General features: G+C 45.6%; 1 protein-coding gene across 3 annotated transcripts in view; it reads left to right on the top strand.

The window, feature by feature from the left end:
• The window catches only part of AK5 (adenylate kinase 5), a 390,301-nt gene that overhangs the window by 59,256 nt on the left and 315,421 nt on the right, over nucleotides 1-15,624 (top strand). For all 3 annotated transcript variants that reach the window (XM_068239188.1, XM_068239186.1, XM_068239189.1), the window contains exon 2: nucleotides 9,448-9,634. In XM_068239188.1, coding sequence (XP_068095289.1) covers nucleotides 9,448-9,634 — 187 coding nt within the window. The remainder of the gene's footprint in view (nucleotides 1-9,447; nucleotides 9,635-15,624) is intronic.

The raw sequence follows: 15,624 nt of genomic DNA, 5'->3' as shown, positions 1-15,624 counted from the left end.
CATGGCTGGAGGTTTATTATGGTAAGTTCATGACTGTAGGTGTAGTGAGGTCACAGCTCTAGTTGTAGAAAGGTTGTGGCTGGAGGTGCTGTAAATTTATGTAAATTCATGACAGGCAATATGGCAAATTCATGACTGGAGGTGTGGTTGGGTCACAGCTGAAAATGTAGTGAGTGCAAGTAATATGTTGGCGCTTGATAAATACAATAAATAAGTAGTCGGTATGGATAAAGATGGTCATGGCTAAAGTTATGGCAATTACATAACTGTAGATGTGGTGAAGTCTTGACTGGAGATATCAGGGATCATGTCTGGAGGTGTGATTGTGTCATGGATGGAGGTGTAGTGAGGTCATGACTGGAGGTATGGTTGGGTCATGGATGGAGGTGTAGTGAGGCTGTGGCTAGTGGTGTAGTGAGGTCATGACTGGAGGTATGGTTGGGTCATGGATGGAGGTGTAGTGAGGTTATGGCTAGAGGTGTAGTCAGGTCATGACTGGAGGTATGGTTGGGTCATGGCTGGAGGTGTAGTGAGGTTATGGCTAGAGGTGTAGTGAGGTCATGACTGGAGGTGTGGTTGGGCCATGGTTGGAGGTGTAGTGAGGTCATGACTAGAGGTATGGTTGGGTCATGGATGGAGGTGTAGTGAGGCTGTGGCTAGTGGTGTAGTGAGGTCATGACTGGAGCTGTGGTTGGGTCATGGTTGGAGGTGTAGTGAGGTCATGACTAGAGGTATGGTTGGGTCATGGATGGAGGTGTAGTGAGGCTGTGGCTAGTGGTGTAGTGAGGTCATGACTGGAGCTGTGGTTGGGTCATGGATGGAGGTGTAGTGAGGTTATGGCTAGAGGTGTAGTGAGGTTATGACTGGAGGTATGGTTGGGTCATGGCTGGAGGTGTAGTGAGGTCATGGCTAAAGTTATGACCAGTACATGAACAGATATGTGGCAAAGTCATGAGATATGGTGGGACATGACTGAAGGAGGTCATCATGTAATCAAGTGTGGTGTAATCATGAATAGAAATGTGGAGAGGCCATTACTAGGGGTGTAGTGAGGTAGTCATTGGAAGTGTGGTGAGGTGGTGACTGATTTCTGAACATGCAGGTGCAGAGGCCAGTGGATGTCCACACAAACGTCAAAGTTGTGGCCAGATCACCAATGCTCATTTAAAAACTGAAGTCTTATTTTGTACATGACCATAATACCGTAATTCTATTAATACTGTTCTCAAATGTCCTGTCTTGATATGAACCGCTTCAAATTTCCCAGCCGTCTCCTGATAATGTGTTACTAGGGTGCTTTTTACTTTGGAGCAGAGCAGGATCATCCACCAGGCAACCTAGACAGGTTCCTGGGGCCTATTTGTTGTCGAAGGGGCCACCTGCCACCTTCTCTGGCCTCTCTCCACTTCGGAAACAGTAAATTTGGGCGCCTGAGGCAAGTGGACAAAAAGGGCACCACCATTCACTCCCATAATAAATATCGTTTAATGGGCGCCCAACAGGAAAAAAGGGCGCCCGGAGACTTTTACTGTTTTATAACTGCTTCTCATAATTACACATTATTTAATGATTTATAATTTTTTAAACATTATTTTTAAATGAAAAACAGTACAATCTTTTTTAAAACATTATTTTTACACGATAAACAGCACAAGATTTTTTCAAACGTTATTAATGCTTATCACAGGGGGGTCTTAGGTTTAGGCACCACCAGGGGAGTCTTAGGTTTAGGCACCACCAGGGGGGGTCTTAGGTTTAGGCACCACCAGGGGGGTCTTAGGGTTAGGCACCACCTGGGGGGTCTTAGGTTTAGGCACCACCAGGGGGGTCTTAGGTTTAGGCACCACCAGGGGGGTCTTAGGGTTAGGCACCACCAGGGGGGTCTTAGGTTTAGGCACCACCAGGGGGGTCTAGGGGTTAGGGGTAGGTACAGGGGGGGTTCTGTATGAGAGTAGGGTTAGGTATAGCTTTAGTAAAATTCTTATTAATCTTTTATAAAACGTTATTATACATTTCACTTTTTAAACAGGGAAGATTAACGTTTTTACAATTGCCGATTTTATACACATTATTCAATGATTTATAACGTTATAAAACATTATTTTTAAACGAAATATAGCACAATTTTTTTTAAACGTTATTCATGCTTATCGTTTTAAACCCTGCGCCCTTTTTTCCCGACGCCCTTTTTTAACGTACGCCTCCACTTCAGCTTACCAAAAGGACCACAAGGGGGCCCAAATCTACTACCTTGCATAGGGCCCCATTGCATCTTCATCTATCTCTGCTTAGGAGTGGCTAGATCTCATAGCAGACCCACCGATAGTGTGCTCACTTCTATGAAGCAACAGGTCTTGGGCACCAAGGTCGCACAGGGCCAAACAGGCTTGCTTCTGTCTCGGGCCCATTGCCAGTTATTCGGTAGCAGTTGTTCTGCTAAAGAAGAAAGTAGGGAAAAAATAGTTTCTGGCTTGAGTTCTACTTGGAGACATTACAGAGTGTTTTTTTTAGCAGGCCGAGTGTGTTTTACAAAGCAGGATTGCATTGCATACTTTAATAAATATGGCATTATGAGAGGATTTACACATGGAAAGAATAACCAACTGACAGCCGTAATCCTTTCTGTTTGGGAACGTAAAAGATCCCCGCAGAGCAAGAGAAATGAAATGTACAAAAGACGTGTGTGGGAGAGCGGCCAACCCGTGTGAGTGATTGGCACAGGACTGGGTATGACAACGAATAAACCGCTCTCATTTTCTCATGCAGCATAACAACAAATAATAGAGATCTCGTTACCCTGTTGCAATATGTGACACACACTGCGACAATCTCAATACAATCACAATACGCTGGATCTATGTGTAGGTAGGGTTTCTCAACCAGGGTTCCCTGGAACCCCAGGGTTCCTTTGGTACATTGCAGGGGTTCTTTGGCATTTTTCCCCATTGTGGGGGTTTGAGGGAAGTATGATAGGGGGCACACTATAATTGGTGGTCAGAATAGTAATTAACACATTAATAAAAAAGCATTAGAATAAAGGGACATTATAATGAAGGGCACTGTAACAAGACATAAACTGCCACACCAGCTTTTAAAGACCATGCCACCTGCACATTAACCACTTAAAGGGGCACAATTGAAGGTAAAGAGGCGCCCTGGTTGAAATAAAAGCATCTAAAAACAGCTTAAAATCGAGGAAATAATATGAGGTGGCTTACCTCAATAACGAAATCCTTGTATATGACAAAAGATTTTTATTTAGCACAGGCAACGCGTTTCGCGGGTCCAAGCCCGCTTCATCAGGCCAATAAAAGTGCCTACAATAGTGAAAGAGCTCCTCAGTATAACTATATCGACAGCGTTATAGGTCAATACAATGAATACTTATGCATTATACATTTATATCCCAATAGTATACATACCACTGGGTTAAATGAAAACGATCGAATGATTCGATAGATCCATCAATCAGAAAAACGATTTTTCAAAAAAGTAAATATAACCTAATTTAAGGATCTAGACTGCCGATCTAAAATGGGAGATGGTAAATATGCAAATGCAGTGTTCAGCTGCATTTGAAGGTATTTATATAATGTTCAAAAATCAACAGTCCATGGGCCTGATTCACAAAGCCGCGCAAACCGTCCAGCACGGGTGCGCCAAACAGCCAGCACGCGAAGCGCCGCCCGCGGCCTCCCGCGCGCGCAAAACGCCGCGACCCACGCGACCGCGGCAAAACGCGTTTGCAATAGTCCGCGACCGCGCGAATCGCGGCACCCCACGCGCGCAAAAGCCCGCGAACGGCACCCCACTCGCCAACCACCCAGCACACCCGCGCCAAACAGCCCGCACGCCCCCGCGAACCAAGCCCACATGCCCAAAATTTCCATATGCTGGAGGAGGTTTTTATAACAAAAATTAATTAAAAACTAAAGTTATAAAATATATATATATATACAGATATACATACACATACATACATATATATATATATATACACACATATACATATACATGCAGCCACAAATTAAATTAATAATAAAATAATAAGAATAGTACTAATAATGCACAAATTACATATGCAAGAATCCAGCATTCATAGTACAGTATAGGAGATATTTATCTTGCCCGTGAATATATAGCTTATAAGATAGACTAAAGTGCATATATCAATCTAAAAAAAGGGGGAACAATTATCACAAGACTTGGCCAGGTATAAATAGACATGTGTCTGACACTAACTGACACTTTAAGAATACCTGGTCATTGATATCATAAAAACAGCAAAAAACTGTGCATAGTTTAAACAGCAGGGGGAGCGCTTCATATAACTGTAATAATGGGAGTAAGCTTGACTTACCAAATGAACAAGTCGATATGGCAAAGGGAGCCTCTAATGGAGACTCTGAAGAGCTGCAATATATATTAGCTTTGCTACACTTAAAGGGGCACTTAAGTAAAAAAAAATAGTTTTACTCACCTGGGGCTCCCAATAGCCCCCTGCAGCTGTCCGGTGCCCTCACCGTCTCCCTCCGATCCTCCTGTCCCCACCGGCAGCCACTTCTGGTTTTGGCAACAAGAGCCGACAGGCTGGGAACGCGAGTGATTCTTCGCGTTCCCAGCCACAATAGCGCCCTATATGCTGCTATATGATATATACTCTATGCTATAGCAGCATATAGGGCGCTATTGTGGCTGGGAACGCGAAAAATCACTTGCGTTCCCAGCCTGTCGGCTCCTGTCACCGAAACTGAAAGTGGCTGCCGGCGGGGACAGGAGGATCGGAGGGAGACGGCGAGGGCACCGGACAGCTGCAGGGGGCTATTGGAAGCCCCAGGTGAGTAAAACTAATTTTTTTTTGTTTGACTTAAGTGTCCCTTTAATGACAACTGGAAGTTTACAAACGTCCAGTGTATTTGTGGAGAGTGCACCATCAGTTTTTTTTTACTAAATGAGGCACATATACAGTAGTATCATTTTTAACCGAGATGAGTTGTAGAATACATTTGGGTGTGTCTTAACTCAACTCAATTCAACATAAAAAAAGTAATTTTCTAAATTATGATCAAATTTGGGAAAGTTTTAGCAAAACGACAAGAGACATATGTAGTAACATTTTAACCGTGATAAGTAGTAGAATAGAGTTGAGAAAGTTTTAGGGTTGAGGCTCATGTCTTGTGCATTCTTTTTAGTCGCAAACTGAATCAAAGGCAATTACATTTTTGCATATGCTGTACCAAAATAAAAGACTTGTAAAATGAAAACAAAGTGACAGAATATGAAAGAAACAACATATATCGTTACCTTAGAAACTCGGCTTTTTAAATATGTATGCCATGAGGGTATAGTACCATTATTTTTGCAAATAATATCTTATAATCATCAGTATTGTACAATGAGAAAACAAGAACAAAAAAAACACACAAGACACCTTTATTTTCAAATACAATATTGTCACCATACATTGTGCTAGGAACATAATCCAAATATTGTTATAACCAGGATGAATAAGCAAATAAAATGAGGGGGTTTCACTTATAGTTAGCACTGTTTATTGTAAAACTATAATGGATGTCAATGGAGAAATAGTATGTTTTTCAGTTTTTTTCTCTACTTTTCGCTTTAAAATGCATTGAAAATAAGGTTATTACTAAACAAAATTACCACACCCTGAAAGCCTAATTTGTCCTGAAAAAAAAACAATATATAGATCATTTAGATGTGATTAGTAGTGATAAAGTTATTGGCGAATGAATGGGAGCAGTGCTGATATGTGAAAATTCGTTTGGTCCTGAAGTGGTTAAATTTAGGGGTTCCTTGAGATGCAAAAATTGCTTGCAGGGGTTCCTTGAGATCCAAAACAGTATTTGCAGGGTTCCTCCAGGGTAAATAGGTTGAGAAAGACTGAAGTAAGGGTGCCCAGAGGTTATTTCTATAGCTGTAAAACCTCCATTACTGTAACCTTTAATGGTAAATCATTGGTAATTCATTGATTGTTATGGCAACAGTTTTGGGAATGAGCGATGTACAGCAGTGGCAAACTAAGGGGGTGGCAGCAAGAGTGAGCCGCTCCGGGTGTCACCATGACAGTGGCTGTGTTGTGTTGTCTCACCTACCGCTGCGTGCGGGAGTCCACCGATGTGTCCACCTGTCATGGCTCAGCTCTGCCCCTAGTGCTGGCATCTCTTCCTGAACTTATGTAATCATGTAATGCAGGAAGACATGCCTGGCACATGGCTGATTGAGGCACCCTCAATTCATCTATGCCTGAACTGCCCACCTTTACCTAACACTAACTGAGGCCCCCATATATGCCTAACACTAACCTAACCCCATATCTAAACCTAACACTAACCTCTCCCCTACCTGCACCTAACACTAACCCTCACTACTTATGCCTAACGCTAACACCCCACCACCACCAGAAATGCCTAACACTAACCTCACTCATACCTCCACCTAACACTAACCTCCCTTATACCTGCACCTAACACTATTCTCCCCCCTTACACCTATTACTATCCTCCCCTCTTACCTATACCAAACACTAACCTCCCTCCGTACCTACATCTAACACTATCCTCCTCCCTTACCTACACCTAACACTATCCTCCACCCTTACCTACACCTAACACTATCCTCCTCTGTACCTACACCTAACACTATCCTACCCCATTACCTACACCTAACACTATCCTCCCCCTTACCTACACCTAACACTATCCTCCTCTGTACCTACACCTAACACTATCCTACCCCATTACCTACACCTAACACTAACCTTCCTCCCTACCAACGCCTAACACTATCCTCCCCCTCATACCTATCACTATCCTCCCCCCTTACCTACACCTAACACTCTCCTCCCTTACCTTTACCTGACACTATCCTACCCCCTTACCTACACCTGACACCATCCTCCTCCCTTACCTACACCTAACACTATCCTCCTCCCTTACCTACACCTAACACTATCCTTCTCCCTTACCTACACCTAAGACTATCCTCCACCCTTACCTACACCTAACACTATCCTCCTCCTCCCTTACCTACACCTAACACTATCCTTCTCCCTTACCTGCACCTAACACTATCCTCCCTCCTTACCTGCACCCAACACTATCCTCCCTCCTTACCTACACCTAACACTATCCTCCACCCTTACCTACACCTAACACTATCCTCCTCCTCCCTTACCTGCACCTAACACTATCCTCCCTCCTTACCTGCACCTAACACTATCCCCACCCCCCCCCCCCCTCATTCTTATTCACCCTTATTTGAAATCCATCACAAGTGGCAGCATCTGTGTTTTGCTATCAGGTGCAGCTCTGCGGAATGTTTTTATACTCTGTGTTTCAAAGCCAGAAGAAAAAATACCTGGTCTTGCAGAATGCTGTGGGAGGAGAATTCTACATATCTAAACAGCCAGGGCTGTGACATCACTGGGGGGTGGGGCCACACACCAATCTACAGCAACATATAGCTATAGGAAGAGTTTCTCATGGTGAAACCAGGATAATTACTGTAAAAGTAGGTACCCTGAATAATTTACTACATTATACTATATGACTCTACAGTGACTCTTTAAATTAGCCAAGAATGGTATCATCCTGATTCTATTTGAACAAGTGGATGAAATTGTTGGACAATGTCCAGCACTGTGATCACCACGCTGAGCCACACAACTATGGCATTAAACTGGTGGGAATGCAATAGGGGCAGGGCTACAGCACGCAAGCCCCTCCCCCGCAGATGCTAGGTCACATTCTCACTGTAGTGCAAGGAGGTAGACACCCCTTCATATCTACCCTCTTCAGCACACAATGATCAGCACAGGGGGTTGAAAAGGTTTAACCTTTCTCCTCCTAATTGTATGCCAGTTTTTACCTGAAATACAGTATGAGGGCAAAGCAGCGATTTGCCTACTGGCGCCTGTTCATGGGAAGGCGGCTCACTCCCCTCCTCAAATGTCTCTCTCCTGCCTTCCCTATGCAGAGCCCCGAGCAGAGTGTAAATGAGAAGTTACTCACAGCTCCCAGAATTCCACTGACCAGATCTCCCTTCAGTCAGGGGCACCCATAGCTACTTAATACGAAGGTTCCTCTGGCTACCTATTGCTAAGAGGCACTTGTAGCTACCTATGATGGGTAAGGGAAGTAAGGGTAAAGTGACAGCTGGGACAGCCAGCACACTTGTAATGCAGTTTGGTGGGGGTTTGTAGGTTCATGGAGGGTGAAGTCTAGGGTGCCAGGACATCTGTGCCTATAGGCTCCTGTAATGTAAATCCGGGCTTGGGGAAAAGTTATTAACCTGTTCAGGAGATAACCTTTGTTCAAAAGACCCTCAGCCTTGATGGTAGGGCTGCACGATTTTCCGGTTTTAAACCGAAACCGCGGTTCCTGTGAAGACGATCTGGGGATCGTCAGTATCCGGCGGTTTTCGGTTTTTAGTGCCTGCTGTGCCCGTGCTTGGCCGCATGGTCCGCCTACCGCTACGTGCCGAGGAGAGACGCCGTAGTGGATATTCCATATGTTAATGAGCCGGGGGGTGGGGCGAGTCCAGTCCAGAGCGGCACAGAGCTTCTCCAATCGCTGGAAAGCAATGGAATGACGGAGGCGGTAGGCGGAGCTGTACGCTCTGTACAGCTCCGCCTACCGCTGCCGTCATACCATAGATATCCAGTGATTGGTGAAGCTGTGTGTGCCTCTCCGGATTGGACTCCCCCGCCGCCCGGCTCATTAGCAATCATGAATATGCACTGCTTCTGTCAGTGGATCCGCCCCCCGCTGCCCGGCTCATAAGAGTCCCGTACGCCGCACATTAGTACTACCGCACGCACATTGTAAAGCCGAGGGGTCATCATAGAGGGCTTCAGGCCTTATAAATGTGCATTGCCTGAAATGCAATGCGAATGCACAGCAAAATTTTCTGACACAGAGCCCGCCATAGCTAGGCTCCTGACCCCGCTAAAGCTTGTTTTGAAAAAAAATCGTGAATAAATCGAAATCTCAATTTCTGAGAGAAAAATCGCAATTTCGATTTTTACCCAAAATCGTGCAGCCCTACTTGATGGGGTTATGATAAGTGAGCAGAAGTGCCCCAGAGCTGCTACCTTACAGCATAATTTCCTGCACCCGGAGTCTCAAGTCTCAGATTTCTGACCGCCGTGTTTCGCTTTTATGTGAGCGTGCCAAGAGAAGCTTCTTCGTGTTCCGTTCCCGGTATTCTCATCAGTATGCACCTTGTTGGCTGAACACCTTTCATCATCTCCGCTTTCACCTGGTATAATTGTCAGTTCAGAAGAGCAGCAGATTAATGGGAAGCTGCGGCGTAAGCTCATTATCTGATTTCTTCTGTTCATCGAGATGGTGGCGGCGCAGGCTGGGGGGAATCAATAGGAAATAAATTGCATTCACAATGAACATTTTATCCTCTTCCTTCCAGGGGCTTCTGAATGGATTGATGTACTACAGACCCGATGACCCCCTGGACTACCTGGAGAACTGCCTGCAGAAGGTGAAAGAACTGGGGGGTTCGGAGAAGGTCAAGTGGGACACGTTTGTGGGTCCCGATAAAAGGAACCTACCCCCTCTGAATGGCGGACAGAGCCGAAGAGCGTTCTTCAGGAATGGTAATTCAACTGGGGGTCTCTTCCAAGGATAAATGTGTCGGTGACATACCTATTCTTAAAGTGTACCTGAACTCTTGCACATGACAGAAGGAAAGCATAGAGAAATGCACATTGTATGCATTTAATTTAGCCTCTCTAATTCCCCCTAATCTGGGACTAATCAAGTTGTAATTTGTGTCAGCTGGCTGCCACGGCAGAGCAGCTAATTGATAAACACAGGATGTCAACAATATGTCTGCACTCATGAAAGCAGAAGGTAGACACACTGCAGATTTATTGCAGGATTTGTATCAGCTGTAACAAGGAAATGTTTATTTAAAGGATAGTATGTTGCTTATCTTTTAGAGCAGAGAGAAGTTCTGAGTTCAGCATGTTACACACCTTTCAATTTTGATACGCCAATTTTACCACCTCCATGTAGTATGAGGGTCAAACAGATTTTGAATACTGTGAGCAGATTGTGTAGGTGAGCTCTCATACTACATGGAGGGGGTAAAATTGGTCGGTGATTGGCTAATCACAATTATACGTGTGCACCAGTCTTAAAGTGGACCCAAATTAAAAATACAAGATTTCAGAAATAAAATCTATTTTCTAAATTATAATAATAAATAGCAAAAGTACGAGGGTAGGAGAGGGAGGAGTACACTTCAATTGAAACACAATTTCCTATAAAAAGTATAAATTTTATTCGAATATTGCATCATAAAACATCACTTTCTATTCCAATCTAAAAGGGTGTACACCCAAGGGGGAGGGTGGCCGGCCCTAGCCTAACCGTCACTCAGTCATCCAAACCACCATGCACACAGGGATAATTTTCCAATTGCGTACTAAGCCAATGCATAGATGTCCACAGGACTATGTAGGTGAAGGTGTAGGTTCCTCCAGTAATAGCATTTAGGCAAGCAATGAGAGTTCCAGTGTGTGTGGACAAGGAGAGAGTAATACATCCGCTTTAAGCCACAAGTAACAAGCACAGTCCGCAGACCTCAGACAGCAAGTAAAAGACCAGTAAAGCAAAGATAAGCAGCCAGCAGCAAAGCCATGCCTAGAGCCCACGATCATCAGATATACTCTACCCGTTCCATGTAGTTTCCGGGTGTCAAAGGTGATAACGTGATAGCTCACAGTTCACTTGAAAACGGGTAGTGTAGGCTTGCTGTAATCCACAACCAGGAGGAGAAGCTGGTCCATTCAAATGCTATGGCTAGAATCGTCAGAGTCCAAGATGGAGCTGTATGCAGTGCCAACAAAGGATGTCCGGATAGTGCGGCTAAGCGGGATGGGTAAGGCAGAGGGCGGGCATACTCCACGAGGGTTACACCAACACGCCGTGTAGACCCGACATGTTTCGCCGGTTCACTTCCGGCTTTCTCAAGGGGGCGTGTCAACCAGCAGGATACACGCAATCACGCACACGCTGTCTATTAGAACTGATCATTGGCCAATCCGGGCGCAGCCGCCCATACCAACAACCCGTCAGCGGAAACAACCAGTGTCCACCGACAAGGGGAGGGGATGGGGGCGGGAGCGTCCAGCGGCCATTACTTCGGAGACCAATATAGACAAGGTTTAAACTGGTTAAGTGGAACAGTGGCTTGAAAAAAGGAGAATATAGAAAAACATGCAAAATATGCGGCGGCCACAGAACTAAAAACTGGGCTCCCGTATAGGAAACTATCCATATAAATTATGCATAAGATTTCTGACAATAGCCACAAGGTGCGTGGTGCAACCACAACGCAAGGCCAGGTCATGTCCAACATCTTTCAGGTCAGAGGCACACGCACTATTGATGCACCACTAAAGGTAAATGGCGCACCAAAACACACAGGACACCAGGGAAAGGGAGAACCCGCCAATCACAGCGGCAGGAAGGAAGAATAGCTCTGCGAGTCATTCAGCCCAGGGGGGGTGGTGGCATTTAGTTCAAAAATCCACCGTGCTTCACGTTGGAGGACCAGTCTATCGAAATTACCCCCCCGGATGTTGGTATGTATGCGGTCCAAACCTATGACCCTAAGGTCGTGGTACTTGCCCCCATGTACCGTCTTGAAATGTCGGGCCACCGGAGACAGAACTACTGGGTCCTTACTTTTAATTTTAGATATGTGTTCACCAATCCGTCTCCTGAGTTCCCTCTTGGTCTTCCCAACGTAAAAAGCTCCGCAGGGGCAGACCAAGAGGTATACCACAAGAATGGTGTCACAATTGACAAAATGAGGAAGTGTCCAGGTTCTACCGTCCGGCAGGTCGACAAATTTCCCTACCTGCATAAAGCGGCAGGTTGTACAGCCACCACATCTGTAAGTCCCCGTCACCCTACAGTGTCTGGTGGTGTCTCCTGATCCATTGTAATGGCTATTAACCAAAAGGTCTCTTAAGGAGGGCGCCCTCCTAAAAGAGACTTTAGGGGACTCTGGAACCAGGGAACTCAACTTGGGATCATTACGCAAAATGTACCAGTGACGTCTCAGAATATCCATAATCAGACCACTCTGGACAGAATATCTCGTACAAAAGCGTATATCATTCTGTACACGCGTAGAGCTTTGTTGTACTCCTATTAGAGCCTCGCGATCAGCATGAGCTGCGCGTTGGTAAGCGCGTCTAAGGTGGACATCACGATATCCCCTATCCCGGAACCTTTTACGTAAATCACTAGCCTCCTTCTCAAAGGAAGCTGCCTCAGAGCAGTTCCTTCGCACCCTCAGATACTGCCCGGTGGGAACACCCCTGACAGTATGTGAGGGGTGGAAGCTGTCCGCTCTCAACAGAGAGTTAGTAGAAGTTTCTTTCCTATATAGGGTAGTGGTCACATGGCCCTCACTATCCAAGGATATCTTTAGGTCCAGAAAGGGGACAGTCCTGTCGTCCACCTGAAACGTAAAACGCAAATTGCGTCTATTATCGTTCAACTGATGCACGAATTTGGTGAGCAACTCCCGCCCACCTGTCCAAAATAGTAAGATATCGTCGATGTACCTGTGCCATGCCACAATGTGGCACAGGTACATCGACAGAGACTCGTCCGAGAACACCCCTCTCTCCCATTCCCCCAGGTACAGGTTTGCGTAAGACGGGGCACAGGTAGTCCCCATCGCCGCACCCTGCACCTGGAGGTAGTGGATCCCCTCAAATACAAAAATGTTGTTATTTAGAAGGAAATCTAGTAAGGATAACAAAAACCCATTATGTGCTGTCTGCATAATACTCAATTCACTCAGGAAGGTACCCACCGCCTGGATGCCTAGATCGTGAGGGATGCTGGAGTAGAGGGCCTCCACATCGAGGGCCACCAACAGTGTACCGGCCGGAACCTGTAGTCCATTAAGAATCTGTAGCAAGTGCAGGGTATCTCGAACATATGATGACAAGGACTGCACATGTGGTTGAAAAAATTTATCCAAATAGATGCTCGCCCTTTCCGTCAGGGAACCCCTGCCAGACACAATCGGGCGGCCCGGAGGGTTAACCATACGTTTATGCACCTTAGGTAGGGCATAAAATGTAGGTGTAACGGGATTAATAACTTTCAAAAATTGACTCGTGTCCTCACTGATTACATTCCGACGAACGGCATCATCGATAATGATGGACAAGTCAGCCTGACACCTGGCGGCCCTCGACATGGAGACCCTCTTATAGCATTGTTGATTGTCCAATATCTCCATACACATGCATTTGTAGTCAATGTTAGTCATAATGACTACATTGCCCCCTTTATCAGAGGGCTTGATCACCCAATCTTTCTGTTGTTTTAATGTGCTCAATGCCTGTTTCTCCAGCTCATTCAGATTGGAATCCATAGGATTCTCAATCCTTATGCGTGTTAAGTCATCCTCCACTACCTTCATAAATGTCTTCAAGCTTGAATTCAATGTAAAAGGGGGGAATTTGGTAGATCTGTTCCTAAGTCCTACATCACCAAGCTGTGGCTGAAATACTGGGGGGGCACAGACTGGGCCCCCCAATTCAGCCACATCGGGTATATCAAGGTTATCAGGATTGGCCTCTAAATCTTCCAAGATTCTAAGGGCCCTCAGATCGTCCTCTGTCCAGAGCTCACCCGGGGATAACCACTCCTGTCTTTTCGGTTTATCACTGAACAACAATTGCAGAAGAATCCTTCTACCGAAGATTTGAAGATCGGTGATAGTTTCAAATCTGTCCATGTTATGGGTCGGGCAGAAGCCCAACCCCCTGGACAGAAGTGCCACCACTGGTTCAGGCAGCGGTGTACCCGTCAGATTAATTACCTGAAGACAATTCCGATCCTCGGAAGAAGTTCCCCCAATTGACACATTTATGCTCAGATCCCCAGGTGCCCCTGGCCTAAAAAAGGCACAGCAGAGGACGACGTGGACGCCCCATATCCACCACTTGCCCCTCGGCCACTTTCCAGGCCGCTCGGCTCCTCCTCGTCTGGAGAGGAGCATGACTGGCTATCTCCCTTATTATCTTTCCGTTGAATATTTTTCCTCTTTTTTTCTTTTCTCTCCTTGGATTTAGACCGCGTGTTATAGCGGCCCACCCTATTTTTGGCAGAACCTGAACTCTGTGAGTCGGCTCCGCTGGTCCCCCCAACGGAAGAATCAGATTCTTCGGTTACTGGAGGGCGGGTCGGATCCTTTTTCCCCTGTGGCCTAGGTCTGCCTGGGATAGGGCGTTTGATTCCCCACCTATATGCCGCTCCAATTTTGTACGCGGTTCTGTCTCTGAGGACCTTTTGATCGCGAGCGACCACAAGGTCCTTATTAAATTTACTTATATAAGTCTCCAATTCCGAATTACGTTTTTTGTATAATGGATCGGAGCTGAGATCTTTAAGGGTTTCAGTAATGCGTACAATCTCACTTTCAGTGGATTCGAGATCAACACTGTCGAGTTCATTCATAAGTGTGAGACAAGTTTCAGCGCAGTTTTCAAAGTTCCCTTCCCATCTTTTTTTGAAATCATCACTGATGTTTTTTCTATGGGGGAACACTTGAAACCTAAGCCACAGGGGTGAAAAATGATCATTAAGGTAGATTTTATTATAACGAATATTCCACCAGACTCTAGATTTCTTCTCATAGAGTCTGGTAAGCTTACGAAAACCGCTATTGATCAGCTGCTCACCGTCCCTGGCGTCCTGTGTGCTCAGGCAGTCCCTCTCAACCCTCGAGACCAGGGCATCCCAGCGAAGCATTGCAATCACCACCAACACACCACTCCACACAATGGCACAGCAATAGTCCCAAGGATTTATGATCCAACTTAACCCTTGTAAAACGGGTATATACCCTGGTGGGACCAAAATGCCGGCCACTCACAAGTTGAAATATAATCTGAAGTGCCTCGTCCAATATAAGAATAAATGCAAAAGTACGAGGGTAGGAGAGGGAGGAGTACACTTCAATTGAAACACAATTTCCTATAAAAAGTATAAATTTTATTCGAATATTGCATCATAAAACATCACTTTCTATTCCAATCTAAAAGGGTGTACACCCAAGGGGGAGGGTGGCCGGCCCTAGCCTAACCGTCACTCAGTCATCCAAACCACCATGCACACAGGGATAATTTTCCAATTGCGTACTAAGCCAATGCATAGATGTCCACAGGACTATGTAGGTGAAGGTGTAGGTTCCTCCAGTAATAGCATTTAGGCAAGCAATGAGAGTTCCAGTGTGTGTGGACAAGGAGAGAGTAATACATCCGCTTTAAGCCACAAGTAACAAGCACAGTCCGCAGACCTCAGACAGCAAGTAAAAGACCAGTAAAGCAAAGATAAGCAGCCAGCAGCAAAGCCATGCCTAGAGCCCACGATCATCAGATATACTCTACCCGTTCCATGTAGTTTCCGGGTGTCAAAGGTGATAACGTGATAGCTCACAGTTCACTTGAAAACGGGTAGTGTAGGCTTGCTGTAATCCACAACCAGGAGGAGAAGCTGGTCCATTCAAATGCTATGGCTAGAATCGTCAGAGTCCAAGATGGAGCTG

The sequence above is a fragment of the Hyperolius riggenbachi genome, chromosome 6 (assembly GCF_040937935.1).
Source record: "Hyperolius riggenbachi isolate aHypRig1 chromosome 6, aHypRig1.pri, whole genome shotgun sequence".
Lineage (NCBI taxonomy): Eukaryota > Metazoa > Chordata > Amphibia > Anura > Hyperoliidae > Hyperolius > Hyperolius riggenbachi.
Note: the sequence above shows the minus strand (reverse complement) of the source record. Positions and strands in the feature narration are given on the sequence as shown.